Source organism: Hippoglossus stenolepis, chromosome 7 (genome assembly GCF_022539355.2).
Source record: "Hippoglossus stenolepis isolate QCI-W04-F060 chromosome 7, HSTE1.2, whole genome shotgun sequence".
NCBI classification, from domain to species: Eukaryota; Metazoa; Chordata; class Actinopteri; order Pleuronectiformes; family Pleuronectidae; genus Hippoglossus; species Hippoglossus stenolepis.
The window spans coordinates 7,114,042-7,130,721 of NC_061489.1; the positions used below are offsets into that span (position 1 = coordinate 7,114,042).

General features: G+C 39.9%; 1 protein-coding gene across 1 annotated transcript in view; it reads left to right on the forward strand.

The window, feature by feature from the left end:
- Positions 1-16,680, forward strand: part of aff2 (AF4/FMR2 family, member 2) — a 155,116-nt gene that overhangs the window by 130,921 nt on the left and 7,515 nt on the right. The window contains exons 18-25 of the mRNA XM_035162169.2: positions 2,436-2,679; positions 3,930-4,063; positions 6,926-6,989; positions 7,971-8,107; positions 11,549-11,620; positions 13,185-13,278; positions 14,417-14,469; positions 16,267-16,484. Of these exons, the coding sequence (XP_035018060.1) occupies positions 2,436-2,679; positions 3,930-4,063; positions 6,926-6,989; positions 7,971-8,107; positions 11,549-11,620; positions 13,185-13,278; positions 14,417-14,469; positions 16,267-16,484 (1,016 nt within the window). The remainder of the gene's footprint in view (positions 1-2,435; positions 2,680-3,929; positions 4,064-6,925; positions 6,990-7,970; positions 8,108-11,548; positions 11,621-13,184; positions 13,279-14,416; positions 14,470-16,266; positions 16,485-16,680) is intronic.

Genomic DNA, 16,680 nt, shown 5'->3' on the forward strand with positions numbered 1-16,680 from the left:
TGAACTTATTATCCCTTTACAAGAACTAGAAGAGCTCTCACATGCTGTCCTGCAGACCCCCCCACACACACACAACCATGTCGTCCTTCTATCTTAGTGAGGACACTCATTGGCATAATGCATCATTTCCTAGCTACTTACCCTAACCTTAACCATCCAAACACTAAACCTAACAGCAAGTCTAGTTAAGCAAAAATGTCTTCACTCCGTAAAGTCTATACTCACAATGGTCCTCACAAAGATATCTGTACGAGTACACACACACACACACACACACACACACACACACACACACACACACACACACACACACTGACATCTGCTTAAGGATAGACACACACAAATGCACAAAAAATTTGCATAGTCATACACACAACCACTACACACAACCACACCAGCACACATCAATTATGCTGCGTTCAGACACAAATCCACACACGGATACGCACAAACTCCCGCACACACACAAACACTCACACACACACACATGCACACAACTAATTAGTCTTTGTCTCCCTGGTTTTGTATATTATCACTAATGTCGGGGCCTGGGGCGTTGTTCTGCAAGCTCAGCAACTTTTCTCACTGCATCAAACCCCCAGAGTTTCCCAGGCAGAGAAAAAATATAAAAATATTATCTGTTGTGTTGCAAACAATATGAGTCACGAGCCACAATAAGGCAGCCGAGGGAATAATGGTGGATGCTCAAGCAGGGAAGGCAGAATCTCAACAGTTTGGGAAGGAATGCATCAACGAGCAGCTGCAGATGAAATTACAATGGTTAGGCAACGTTATCCCAGTGTATAGAAGCAGGGTTTACATGACGATCATCTGTGTTGCTAGAAAGCACTTTTGTATCTTCATCAATGTTGATGAAACATTGTGATGGCAGGTCGTCTTTGTCTAAAGAGCAATTAGTACTTTAAGACAAAAAATACATACAAAAATTGTGGAAGAAACATTTAAAGAGAGATTCCCCATCATCAGTCATTTATAAAAATTTCTGAAAGTAGTAGTAATAATTATATGAATAAGAAATATGGTCTATAGTAGGAGAAATGCAGTGACAGAATGCGCAGCAAACGGTGATGAATAACCATGATCCATTAGGAGTCACCAGATTTAAACTCAAATAGCTACAGTGTGTTTTTCCTTCCTCATGGACGCTAAAGGAAGTTAAAGCAGATATGACACAACTGAAAGATGAAAGACATTACCTTGAATACAACTGGGGATTTCTCAGGGTTTTGAAATGTAAGTAATGTAAGTACACAAGTCAACTAAATATCTAACATAGGTCCAGTCGATTCTAGACACTTAAATGAAGAATCGTGATATAGTATATCGATCTAAGTTCAAGAAAAAGATGCAACAACAGTTGAAGGGGATTTGGTGGAGTGAGAGTTGGATTGTAGGATAAAGAGACAGTTTGGAGGTTGAAACTGGCAGATTGGTGTCAAGATGGGACCGAAGTTTAAGCCAACAGACAAACAACCAGATTTCAAGACCCTGACACTTGATCTGGGGAAGCAGGGAGAAAATATTTTAGAAGATCTTGTGTAAAAGAATACATAATATCCAAATTTATTATCAACATTCTTCCAGAGCATCTGGACCCCAAAAAGAAATCTTTACAGGAATTACATTAAACAAACATTGGTCTGTTTGACCATTTCTGCACATCAATTATTGGCCTTGGCAAAGGATATGCGATGGTTTTGTTTTTCATTATTAAAAGTCTCCCACAGATCCAGTGACATAGAAAGTAGAGGTCATATAGGTTTAGTCTATTTTTGCAAAACATTTGAAAACCACTTGAGCTGTTGAGGTTACTGCAGTAATTGTTGGAGACAGAGAGAATTTCAAATCTGATTCCACCAGAATCCCTGAAGCACACACATTTCTTTTAGTTGAAGGGAATGTAGTCGCACTGCAAATGACTGAAGTAATAACAATATGAATGGGATACTAAAAGAGTGTTTTATATAATATTAGTGAAACATTCATCTGTCTGTGCTGGGAAGGAGTTTTTTGAGGTAAAACTTCCTCTCGGGAGGTGGAGTCACTTCAGTCCTCTGACACTGTCATCATTTGTTGGTTATCATTTGTTATATATCTAATTTCCTCTTGTTGTCAGGATTAATTTGATGAAGTTTCCAAAAGCCACAGTCTTTATGAACACATAAGAACCTCCATGTTGTGCATTAACTTATGACCTGAAAATCAACCATTATTGGGAAATGCAGCACTGCTTTACCTCCTCTACCTGCCATACCATTGAGCTGTGAAACATGCAAGCAAATCAAATTCAGCAATAAGCACAAGTTATCTAGATAATTATATATCTAATAAAATAAAAATATTGTATTCACTGTCATTATAGTAAATGAAGATATAACAACTGTGTTGTCATGTGTGTGCCTTTGTGTGTTTAGAATTTCTCTGAACAGGAAACAGTCTCGGCGGCGCAACGAGAAGCTTCTTCCTCCCCTCCTGTCGCCCCTCTCTGACGACCCCCCACGTAAACGAACCTGCGACAGCATTTCCTCTCTCAGCCAGGAGGTCGGCGCCTCAGGGATTCTGCCCTGCTCCACCACATCCACCTCCTCCTCCTCCTCCTCATCTCACAGGCACCGGAGAGGTGAAGGCAAGGTGTCGTCACATACGAGAAATGGCAGCGTGAGTCTCCCTTTGAACCTCAGCATTTTGTTTGCACACATGTTCACGCACATTCAAATATGTTGGTCACTGCTGGTTAACTCACATGTCAACCAGGGAGATTATTATCCCTGGAGCTTCATAACGTAGACTGTATGTAAGGCTGAGCAACACGTCTTCACTTCCCCACACTATCCAGACATGAAGCCAAAATATGCCGGACATGAACGCTGCCATCTTGCACATTTGGAAGTCTTGCCTTTACAAGCGAGTCATTCTCAGCTGTCAATTATAACGTTTCACCATGTTTTTAAAGCATCAAAAAACGAATTAATACCAGCATGAACAAACATCAGTGTGATAAGAACTACTTGAAATGACAGAAACCATCTTTGACAGAAAATTATTTGACGTGTACTTTGAATTTTTAGATAGATCCATGTCCCATTCACTAACATGGAGGAGGCAGTAATTATGACCTATACTGCAGACAGCCAACAGGGAGCAACGGAAACATTTTGGCTTCACATTGGGTCATGTCGTCCATCTTTATATATACAGTCTATGGTTTATACCTGAGAGTATATAAAATAATGTCGAGCGATAGAAGGCTTGGCGGTGTTATCTTCTCGAGTCGCTGGCCTGTTCGACACTGTTCCAGAAATAACTCCTGATGATGCACTGTTACAATGTAAGAATCTAAAGCTCGACACACATCTCCACCATCATGTTTCCTCACACCTGCAGTTAAAGTCAAAGTCAGTCAAATATCTGAACGTTGGTGATGCGTGAAAAGCAGCAGGACAGATACCGACAGCAGCACCTTCAATTCAGAACAGCACCCAGTAAATTATGAATGTAGAAGCAGGTATGGATGAAAACAACATTAATGTATTTAGATAATTATTAAAGGTTTACCTTGAAAGTTTTACTCCCTCCAGGGGAAAATAAGTGTTAACATTAGTTTTGACATTCAGATATATCCAGTGAAATGCAAGTGAAGTGTATTACCTACAAATCGCACAAATGACATCAGGCCTAAAGGACAACACACGTGTGATTGGTGCGTTTGTTTCTGAAGAGTTTTAAAGCCGGTTTCAGCACAGCTCCTTTTTCCAACCCCTCCTCAAAACACTGACTGCTGTAATTCAGCATCCAAGTTAATCCACCACTGAGAGTGAGCGTTAAAGTGGCTGCTTGATGAAAGCCACACACTGTAATACTAATTAATACTATAATAACCACAGATTCCAATGCCGTGCCTACAACAGGAAATGGATCCCCCGAGCGAGAAGCCCTGTGGAGATGGTTGCCATGCCAACGGACAGTCAGACTCGGAGGTGTGGTCTGAACCACTGACGGAAGCTGCAGAGCCTCGCAGGCCAAGGCTGTCGTTCAGTGACGTGTATGTATACATACTGTTTACCACACACACCCATACATGTATGCAAATGTTTATTATTGCTGGTTGCAGGTTTCTTTCTGAAACTGTAAAAGTGACCTGCAGTAATTGAGAACTGTTTTCAAAATCAACAACGTCACTTATGATGATGATTCTCAGCGGCCACGGCTACGAAGCACCGGCCACCAGTTGTTGATAAGATGAAGGGTTCTCCAGATTTCAACACAGATAGATAGATCTCACTATGCCGTCAAAATGACAAAATTATTTATCAGCAAGGTTTTTTTTCCCCCTAATCATCACTGTTATTCAATACCTTGCAGCTACGTAATTATTTTCATTCATGTGTAATTGCCTCATTTCCTTTGTTAAAACACATCAAGTGTTTCCTCTTCATGTGGAGGTGTGTCTTTTTTACTCTGCTGTGTATTAATGGAATGTGTCTTGTTTTTCTAATCAAAAGATACATATTATTTATATCTTCTCTCTCATCTGGACCGTTTTAATACATTCCAGGGGGACAGAACAGGGATTTCCCAGAATTTTCTTTACTGTTACCTCAGTTTCTACGTTGTAATTTACATTGAGGCCCACCAGGTTGAAGTTGACAGAAGTATTGCTTTATGGCATAAAGGGAGATTTTTTTTATGGCATACAATGTCAATCTTCAGTGTCAACACTTAAAGTTTCATGCATGTGGGGAAGTGCGTGAAAAGCTCAACAGATCTAAAAGTGGCAACACCACTGGAATCATAGAGTGGCTGCTAATTATCTCAGCCATGACCCAATCCAAGATCCAGTCAACCTCAACCAACCCGAACAGCAGCTGCATGATGGTCCACCAGTTATTGAGCAGCCGCAGTCAAAAAGAATAACAATACATGTCATTTACCCCTGAACTGTACAAGTCACACTTGTCTGCCACCAGACCTCTGCACTCTGCTGTTCAGCCTCTGCAGCTTCTTCCGCACCGCTCCTGTCCTGAGGCTCGATCCAGCTCAAGGCTCTGGTGCAGGCCAGTGGAGGGAGCTGACCTTTCCAACCCCCAACACTCTGAACATGCTTTTAGTTGTAGTTTTTTTAAAGAGGGTTTTTAGCTGTAGCTCCAGTTTGAATGAGAGTCTCTTTGGAAAGAAGCTTCTACCTAATGAATGTAATGTCATGTTTCAAGCTAATAGAGAGTGTGTTCGGGTTTTAACAATTTAAAGTTAAGGATTTTTAGACCATAATGAGTAACATTTAAGACCTATGTAGTCCCAGAATTACTCACATTTCCCATTTTCAATTGAAGATGGGGTGAATAGCTAAGTAGAGAAAACCTTTTAAAAACAAATGAATGGATTCAGTCGCCAGAAACGCAAGACTGCTTTTACTTTGAAACGGGTACAGGAAGTTTTCCAAATATTCATGTTTTTGACATATTCGGCAGATGAAACATTAATACTGTGGTTTAAGATATTTTCAGTCTATTCTGCTGTTAACCGCACACACTGCAGGCGAGACCTCGACTCTTGAATAGCAGCCAGTGAGACCCGGCTGTTACCCTCCAAACACCACATTATCTCACAAACTACAGGCAGAGAGGCGTTTATTTCATGTAAAAACCAAGCCCGGGCTTTTGATACAGTGCACAGAACAGTATCCGGGGTCAGAAAGGTGAGCAGGCATATACGCTGTCCTTGTATACTCGCTCGCGACTGCTCAACACCAACCAACAGTTGCTCTCTTATCAAATTGAATTTCGAGGCTCCTTCAATTGGTCACTTTGAACACTCCAGTCCCAAGCGTCTCTCTGATTTTCTGACCCCCTTCCTCTTCATTTTTCTGGAGCAATTGTAAACTTTGTGGGTCATAAATACCACTGCTGTCGACACTAAAAACCTGATACATGTTGTCAAGGGCATTATAGAAGTACCTGGCTCAATGTAGCTCTTTTTTATCCAGCTCCAACATTTCCCCGAAACATTCTCAACGATTCTGCCGCCAAGAAGGAACAGTGCACGCAGAGCACACATGCTGATTTGCAAGTGTGTCTCTCCCCTCGCTGCTCTGTGCGCTTGCAGAGTAGAAAAGTTCTCTCACCAGTATGGTTTTGCATTCACGGATGTTGTTCTGTGCTCTGTAAAATATGCGCTGGCATTATTTTTACATGCATGCATTTAGTACAGCCAAGCCTAGTGAGATAAAGTAGGTTATCAGTTAAAAGAGTAAATCTTAAAGAATGTTGCTAGTGGCGTTAAATATACGTGAACAAAATTAAGACGTACCTAAACTTATTTGAGACCCAGTATGTAATATTTCAATATATTTTTTAAGGTCTTAAATTCATTATTAGACATTTTAAGACCCCACAGAAACCCTGTAGATGTTTTGGACCCAGCACAACTTGGGTGGGGGGGTTTACACACAGGACCACTAATCCATTCTTATCGTGTCTCTTTATCCGCCTTAACACCACTCGTCTTATTTGGATACAGATAATCTGATTCCCTGTTCACACTGGATATTGGCGTTTTAAAAATATACACTAAGAGGCAAACAGTGGCCTATTAGTTTCCTGTGGATGGTGGAAATAGCTGTACCTCACCACTGGTCCGGTTGTGTTGAAACCTGGAAAGATGATGCATCTCATGATTATTTGTCCTTTAGGGTTTCTCCAGTATTTATGAAACAACGTGTTTTGCTGTTGTACTAAGGTTACACCAAGCCCGAGGTGTGTGTACCTAAATAGGCTGCCGTATATAACGCACCCCCAGCTCCTTGTAGTCAGTGATTATGTAAATCAATAACATGCAGGGGTTTTGTTAAACAATGTGTTGGTGTAAATATGTGATGTTCTTTTTTCCCCCTCTGTGCTGTTTCCAGGGTCCACAGTGCAGACTACCACATGCAGGAGGCAAAGAGGCTGAAGCACAAAGCTGATGCTCTGGTAAGACTTTCTGTAACACACACACACACACACACACACACACACACACACACACACACACACACACACACACAGAGAGACAGACAGACGGACAGACACATTATTGTATTTCTATCTCAGTGAGGACACTCATTGGCATAATGCATTTGCCAGCCCCCTACCCTAACCTTAACCATCACAACTAAATGCCTAATCCTTACCCTTACCTAAACCTAATTCTAACCCTAACCTTAAAAGCAAGTCTTCACCCTGAAACAAGCCTTAAAAAACTGATGACTTACAGTCTGTAAGGTCTAAATCGTCCTCACAGAGATATAAGTATATGTGAACACACACACACAAACACCTCGTTGTTCGAACACATACAGGAGAAATGGAGACAGATGGGTAGATACACAGAGATAGCAAATGATTTAGAAAAACACAATGTTAACTTCCACAGTCTAAAGTTTAAACAGTAATTATGTGTGTAATCATTTACACGTAGTGTGTGCGTGTGTGTGTGTGTGTGTGTGTGTGTGTGTGTGTGTGTGTGTGTGTGTGTGTGTGTGTGTGTGTGTGTGTGTGTGTGTGTGTGTGTGTGTGTGCACAGTGAGTGTCCGTAGAATGAAAATCTATTTCATATCAGGGACTGTACGGTGGAATTTGTGTTATTTATTGCACCATTTGTCTCTAAGGGAGCGCTGCTTTCAAGGACTGATTATGTCTGCAAGATTATACAATATCAAAAGAATTATCTGATCCCCCCTGAACAATGAAATGAGATTTATTTAGCTTGTTATTTATCTTATGTTTACGCATTGTTTCCTCAGATTTGTCTGGGGATTTGCATTTTAGCAGCAGATTATTCAAAGAGAAGCCTGTGCGTCTGCATGAGATATCCCTCATTCTGTCTAATTCACATCTTCGCTCCCTCTCTCTTTCAACGTCCTCTCTGTATCTGTCCCTCCCCTCTTTCTTTTTCGCCTTCACCATTTGTAGATGGACAAATTTGGTAAAGCAGTGAACTACGCGGACGGTGCCCTCTCCTTCATAGAGTGTGGAAATGCTATGGAGCGAGATCCACTGGAGGCTAAATCACCTTATACCATGTACTCAGAAACTGTGGAGCTCATCAGGTACGGATGGACAGACAGGAAAAGTATCATAGTTAAATGAAATGGAAGGAGATAGCGAACACTTTATTTCCTAATAATTTTCCACATTTGGAGTTGTATAGCTGATATGATTTGAGCCGTGCAATTTGGTTCAAATTATAGGAAAAATGGAAATTCACTGGGTTTACTTTACTTTTAACTAATTCCAGTAGGTTTTTCATCTGCTTTAAGATGTCCATGATGTTTATCTAACTACTTTGAACAATACTGCACACCCGTATCTGAATGCTGTACAAAATGTTCCACAGCAGCTATAACCACTTCTTATTGAACTGCACAGTAGGAAGGCATGGCATGCAGTCATTGATGATAACGTTACCATGTGTTTAGACATGAACTGAACTTGACTCTCTGTCATTACAGGATGAGGAATAGAACATAAACTGGTCAAATTTCTTTCATTTTCTTTTTTAAGGAAATGTCAAATCTTGAAATATCTTCTAAAACACAACAGAAATACTCCAAAACATCACAGAACATTATAATAATGATAGCCTTATTTTATTTTGATAATGATTAATAAATAACCAAAATAAAATACCTATCTTCTTCCCACACTGGAAGGCATATACTCACTCAAATACACCTCAGTAAACAGAAGAATAAAAACCTTTTTTCTTTCCCATCATGTACCCATGATTTAAGTAATGCCTAATATGGGTTTTGCAGCACCCTCTTTGAAAATGTGTCTACATTTTTTCTTTACATATAAATAGTTGTAAAGCATTTCAGTCAACAAAAGTGAAGAGCATGATTAGATGTATATTGAAAGTACTTTAAATTGATCATTTGAATTTAGTTAATGAAAAAAACCACTGTTATATACTCGATTATTATATTTTTTCCTAAAGACCCAAATAAACAAATCTCTTTTCTCTTATAGTTGCAACCCAATGATATTGTTTAGTGAATGTGTTTTGGAATTTATTTGTTAAAGAGAAAAAATTACACCTCAGTTACCATCAACCTTACTGACCTGTTGTAGTTTTAGCTTTAATCATATTCGGCTTTTATTCTGCTGTTGTGTGAGGTCACATCTGGGCTCAGGGTAAATAACAAACTGTTGAAGACTTTTTGAATTAAAACTAAACCCTAATTAACAGGAAGCAGACATATTCAGAAACGATTGGATTAACATATAACATTATATTTGTGTCTTTATTGTCGAAAGCCTCACAGACCTGCAGTGTTGCCGATGAGCGCAGTTTAACTCTGCTGCTATAGGAGCTGCCACTGTGTGAAGTGCAACTTAATGAGAGCAAATACTCAGAATAACAAATGACTGCCACCTCTGAATGCAGACAGGGTGACAGCAGGGAGGTGTTGTGGGAGAGACTCTTTTAACTGAAGGACTATGGTTCAAGCTCCGCTTACCTGCTCTCATCCATCCTGCTGAAGTGTCCTTGAGCAAGACCCTGAATTGTTCCCATCCGCAGGCCTGCTGATATGTGACTCTGACCTCTGACCTCCCTGTGGGGATAAGACAAGACTTTTCCTGCAGACATCGATAAAGGATAAAGGTGTAACTCCTCTCTGCTGCATCACTTGTCACTGTTGGATTGCAGTGTGACTGATTCACCACCTTGATAAGCAGTTGGAGAGGCCTTAACAGGTCATTGAGAACAGAAGGCCACAACTCTCCTCCACTGACTTTATATTTATTTCAAAGGGATTTTTATTGAGCAATTTAGCTCATAAACAAATGGCAATGACACTGTTGTTGCCTATTTTAACTATACTAAAGTTATATGATTATGTTTTTTTCTCTCTCTTTATTCAAGAACATGGTCTTTCAGTTGGAGACCAGGACTTATTGATTTCACGCTCCGATTTTGTAAAGCTTTCCCTCAAAATCCTGCGCTTGCACTCAAATAGCCTCTGCTTGTGCTTCGATGTGCTTTCACTCAGATTTCTGTTGTTGCTTAGACAGATTTCCTGCACTTCAGCTCTTCTCCTCGCTGCTTCTGTGCACACATGAAACGTCAGGTCTTGGGTTTCTCCTCTGCCCTCTGAATTTTGTGTGCATCATGTTTGTCAAAATTCCCCAACCAATAGAATGCCAGATGAGCTGTTGACAGATCAAATAGTCCCACCCTCGTGGTTACTTTTGCTGTTTGTGCTGATCCCATAAAATACAGAAAGAAAAAAGAGACGGCATCTATTTTGTGTTCATATTTGCTAGCAACCGTGTTCTCATGACGTAAAAAAACTTACATCCTTAATTTGAGTCCTGCTTCATGAATGTGTCGTGTTTTTTTTCTTCAAGCACACTGAATGGGAGCCGGTGTAATAATAAATCTGTGGAAGACGGGAGTGCATGAACCCAGTTAAAGTAACCGCCCGTATAGGATTCTCGAAGACATAAAGCTCACACACCCACGATGAGCTCAGGACAATGTCATTTGTCAACACTACATCTGGCATTCTATTGGTTGGGCAATTTTGACAGATTTGTTGAACAAAAATTAAGTTGAGAAAAAGTGAGTGCAAGCTTACAGTTTGAGCACAAGCCCAGCAAATGTAAGCACAAGCAGGGTATATTTGAGTGTGAGTGCAGGGTTTTGAGTAGGTCTGAAAGAACGTGCCCTTGAATAGAGAGAGTAGAAAACCCCATTGATGATGTATAATACAGGTATTTGCTTGATGTGTAATCAGAATATAAAAAAGAAAGAAAAAGGAAGAATATTAAACAAAAGAGAAAGGAACAAAAGGTGGGAGGAGGCAACAAGGAGTCTATCATCCTCGTCAGTCTAACACCCAGATTTCACTCAGAACCATTCACCTTTACACAACACTGTGAAATATTGCAAAGGTGTAGGATGTCACTTGTGTTTTAAAGTAACGAGAGGCTGTCGGACTGAGACAGTTTATTTCTCACTGAAATATTCAAAATGTTTGGTGTTAATTAAATCGTTAATCTGCATCTTAGTAGTTGTGACAGTAATTGTCTTCCTTTAGGAATGAATTACTTTATTTTATTTTATTTTAATTTGGCTGTGATGAGGCAATAAGTAAGAAAGTTTCTCTGAGATGTATTTAGATTCATCGTGGATTCAGATGAGCCAAAGAATTCCCCACAGTATACCTCATAAATAACCAAAGGAGAAGTGAGTCAGTCCACAGAGTCACATAAAGCTGTCTGGTAGCTTGCCTTGCCCGAGGGCACTTCAGCAGAGTTGAATCTGGCTGTCAGTGAGCTAAAGAAATTAATCACAAACAGCCATATATATGTTTATGTTCAGAAAGAGCAGCTCCTTGGATGATTTTGACCTTGATTTTCTAATTAAAGTGAACCTTGAGTATACATGCCTTCACCATCACGATGAAAATAAAGTGTGTTTATGTTTGACTCCCATAAATCACTGCAAATGTCAGCAGATGAGTAATTAGAATCTCTCACAGGTACGCCATGAGGCTGAAGAACTTCAGCAGCCATTCAGCTACTGTTGCTGAGAAGAAACTCGCCGTGTTGTGGTAGGATTCTCTTTTGTGTGTGTCCGTATGTGTGTGTGTGGTGTGTGTGTGTGTGTACAGTTCGGGGCCATGACCTTTGAAATGCTCATGAGTTCACTACCCCACAGAATATTAGGGCCAGATACCTAAATGTCTCCAAATATCTTTGTCTGATCTCATTATGCACAAAACATTATATTATCTCGGTAGACTAAAGAGTTTATTTGCTGACCATGTTGTTGTAATGTCCAGCTGGGGAGTTTTATTGCTTGTCATTCCTTCTCTCTCACCTCTCGTTTTCTGTAATCTCTCTACAGTTAATATGCTTTATTTGATATTATATGTAGCCTGTAAACCTTTTTCTCTTTAGTACATGATTCTCAAAATGTGACCAGATACAATTCTAGAGGAGAAATGCTAAATTCCTTGATTTACTCTTGGCCTAAGTATGTAAAAATTAAATTTTCTCTAGTGAAACGTTTACTTGTACAATTGTTCCAAGTCAGATTCACTTAACTCTCTTATCCGCACAAACCTGTCAGAAAGCACTTGCCTCAGCCTGACCTACTCATGAGGAGGTGTGCATTCATGGTATTTTGTTCATGTTTACATAATCCTCACCACCAAATCTTTAGTAATAATACCTGTGGTGCTGTAAGTGTTGACAATCTTCAGTAAAAAGAAGAATAAACAGAGTAAAACTTAACTGTGCCAGTGGCTGTGTAACAAGGGGAAGTGACAGTCATGGATATCCTAAGCTTACCTATCAGCATAGAGACCACCACAATCTAATCAGTTAATTTGTGAGTCTAACTGAACCTATATGGCAAATTTGAAGAAATTCCCACCAGGGGCTCCTGAGATATCATGTCCACAAGGCATAAAATGTGCTTTGTGAGGTCACAGCGACTTAACCCTTGACCTCTGACCATCATCTTGCAATGAAACTGAATGTATCTGCCAAATTTGAAGACATTTTCTCAAGGTGTTCTTAAGATATTGTGTTCACCAGAATGGGACGAACAGCCCTAACACATGCCTCCTGTCACTGGCTGTCACCGGTGCAGAGGTCTCAAAATAAACAAAATAGGAAATTGGTGAATGTGACAAAATATCTTAAAATACCATTTCATGCAACGTAAAAATCTGTTCAAGTGGTTCTGATATATGTGAATATACATAATATAACCAATACAATATCCCCAAATTTAAGATTTTAATTGTAGAAGAATTTAAGTGTGAACTCCCCTCAGTCTGATAAAACCATTAAACCTGTGTCTTCCCTTTTTTTCTTACTCACAGTGAACCAAAAAGCATTTGAGGGGAATTGTTTTACCTCTGTGCTCTGTGTTAATTCATGAGATTACAGTTCTCAAGCAAGTTTGTGGGATTTTATATTTGCATTTAGCCTGATGGTCATTTAAATTTTCACATTTTTCATCTTTACTTCAATGAGGACTTGTGGGGCATGTTTGAAGTCCAGGTGTATTCTGTGTGGATGACATGAAAATAATATTGAAGACGGAGCTTTAAAGGGAATTTGTGCAGAGGATTCATCTGCCTTCTAATGGTTTTGTTTCCATAGTAACCGCTGTCTGTCTCTGCTGTATCTGAGGATGTTCCATCTGAAGAAAGACCACGCTGTCAAGTACTCGCGGTCGCTCATGGAGTACTTCAAGGTAACACACACATTGATTATACACACACACACACACACACACACACACACACACACACACACACACTTGGACATGGTCTTTATTAACTTCCTCTCTCTCCTTTTCTCCCTCTGTGGTTTAGAAACATGCAAAGCCAATTACAGCACTCAAATACATTTCATATTCATTTTCATGGTGCCTGTGCATTAATTTTGCATGATGTTATTAAAATCCATTCTTTCTCTTTGATATTAATGTATTAATTAGCTCCATCAATCATCCTAGTGGATTGTTAGGGTTTAATGTGCTTGTTTTGATTAATTGTGTTTAGTTAAATTAATTACTGAGGATGTCATTATCACAGTGCCGCATTTGCATTGATGGGATTGGATTTCTGGGAAGCGGCTGACTGGGGGTTTAGCTGTGTATGTGTGCGCAGCCTGTGTACATACGGCATGTGTTGACAGAAAGAAAAGAAATTACTGAAATGAGTCTAAGCGGAAAACGGCACAAAAACAGTCCAACCAGTTCTCTAATATACACATCCACATGACACATTAAAGTGGATTCCACACGCTCATCACTAAATAACATCATAACCTTATGCACTAAGACTAATGTCACATTAGCAGATCATAGCTGATGCTTGTGTCGATAATAGTTTGTCATGTTATTGATGAAATGAAGCATTTGAACCCAAAATAAATGTATTGGTGCACAAGCACAAAAAGAGATATAAAAGAGATATGTCATATTGTGATTTAAAATCGTAATTTATTGGATGATTAATAAAAACTAAGGTATTAATTAGTTCCAAATGAGTTAATTGAGCTTTGTTGCCTTATTTTCCTACTTAGTAAATCTGGAATAGAAATGTGGACTGTCATGGTTTGCAAGAACAGGACCCAAGACAGATTAAACAAATGATATAAGAAAAAACACAATAATTCTATAGCTAAAGTTAGCCGTCGATAGAGTAGCTGTTTTCCCCATTTATTTATGCTAGCGAGTGAAGACAAAGTGATATCCATCTTCTTCTCTTACTTAATAAAAACTGTTTTAAATGTAAATTTCGACTTTTGGTGTTATTGTGCATGTTATTGTCTTTCTTCAGGTCATGAAAAACATAATTTGATTAATCTGTGTTTTTGTGACCCAGAATTCAGCCAAGAGTTCCCACCAAGCACCTTCTCCGTGGAGGACCAATGGAAAGTGAGTACACACACACACACACGCACACACAAATGATACATCCCCCCTTCATCCATGTACTGTAGATAATTGAGAATTTATAATTCACCCGAGCTCTGCTGCAAAATACCATGCCACCCCTGACAGCCACTTGCTCAAACAAACCCCTCAGGAAGCAAATAGAGGGATTGATTTGTTGTAGATGTGAGGAGGAGGAGACTGGAGGGGCTGCTGAGTGCTGCATGAGATGGAGTGACGGAGGGAGTGATGATAGATGGAGGAGGAGAGGCATGGAGGAGCTGTGGATGTGAGGCTAATGAGTTTGGACAGCTCTGACACTGCACAACAGCAGGACTGGAGCTCAGAGTGTGTCTGTGTGGTTGTGTGTGAGTGAGTGAGAGCCTGTGTGGTTGTGGTTGTGTGTGTGTGTGTGTGTGGTTGTGCGTGTGCGTGTGCAGCTCAGAACCAGGCACAAGTCGTCAGGTCAATGAGGGTCAAGGCCACATCATAGACGTTACATCACTGGCAGAGCAGCACACCCAGCTGTGTGAGGCAGGATGAGGGGAGCAGGAGCAGTTTGTGCGGCCTGGACTGGTGACGTGCACAGTGAAGATCAGAGCTGCTGCACACCCTCTCACATCCAGCACTTTTTATTGCCTTAAGGACATAAATGATAACTCTGCTCGTGCATTTGTCATGGCTCTCTGTTATTGTGTCTGCCTTATGTCCACCATTATTAATGTGCAGCATTAACATGGGAACACTGTGTGGTTGTTAATTTAGTTACGATACACTAATACACTGCACTACTCTGTACACTGTACATTACTATTGACAATGTGTTAAATGACTATAGGTCACAAATTATTTGGAGACCGACTATTTATCGGTTGGCCAATAAAAATCTGCTGATATGAGTCTCTCACAGACACACACATTGGTATCTTTGTTTATTTCTGTCGATATGTCCCAATGTGAAAACTTATTTAACAAAATAAACAATTCAGAAAATATGTGTATTTATGTTTACACATCTGATATTAAATTCTATATATTTTGTTTTAATTATGTTTTATTTGTATTTATAGTTATCCATAATAAATGGTTAAACTGTAAAATATCAAACCTCAGTTAAATTTCTATGCCCCAACAGTTTGATAAAAACATCTTAGGAATCATTGCCAAATTTTTTATATAATATAGTCAATTTAGTATCGCTAATGGAAATCTTCTACTCCCTAATGTTTGTATCGCCATTGGCCCCCAAGCATCCATATCGGTCGGGCTTTGGAATTACTCTGCAGTTCCCCTCAGCTTTAATAAGTGTTTTATCATCTTTCATTGGTTATAAAGACCCTCAAGTTCCCTGTTCTGGTTTAGTCACATTGTGCTCTGATAAACTCAGTGAACACAAACCACAAACAACTGACAAGTTTTTGTTGCTTCCAAAATTGTTATACTGTTTTGCAAACAAAGTGTTTGTCGTCCCTTGTCTCTTTCTGTTACATATTGTACTTTCCATGTTGTGATTGACTGAAGAGGATACAGTTATATATTGTGGCCAGTGCTCTCTTCCCCTGACCCACTTACACTTCTGTATTAATGAAAAGACTGTGTTTACTGTTTTGTGCTTTAAAGCAGCATAAAGTGCAGCGGAGCTCAGAAGCTGTAATCAGCAGACGCACATTTGATGCTTTTAAGTCTATTTGGAAACTATGCACTGAAACACCTGACTAACAAAACACACATTCTTCCTTCATGAAGTCGGTTAAGTTCCTGAGATGTTACGAGACCTCACCGCCTCTGTGTGTGTTCCAGGGTCAATGGGACTCCGTCTCCACTCTCACTCAGCCCGTCCCCAGCCAGCAGCGGAGGGGGAGGGGGAGGATCTGGAAGTGCCCCAAGTTCATTGGGCAGTGTGGCTATTCCCCAACGGATTCACCACATGGCTGCCAGTCATGTTAACATCACCAACAACATCCTGCGGAGCTATGAACACTGGGAAACGGCTGACAGACTGGCCACTGATAGCCAAGGTACAGTAGGACCTCAGACACATGATGTCTTCTACATTATAAGATGTTATCACTTCAAAGTAAAATTCCATCTGTTTATTTAAAAAAAAAATTGAGTTAGATTGAATAGCATGAAAGTTATTTGAATTTCTTTCATGCATTAGATTACTACTCGACAGAAAGGCAGACATGATTGTGTAAAGTTCAATAAACCAGG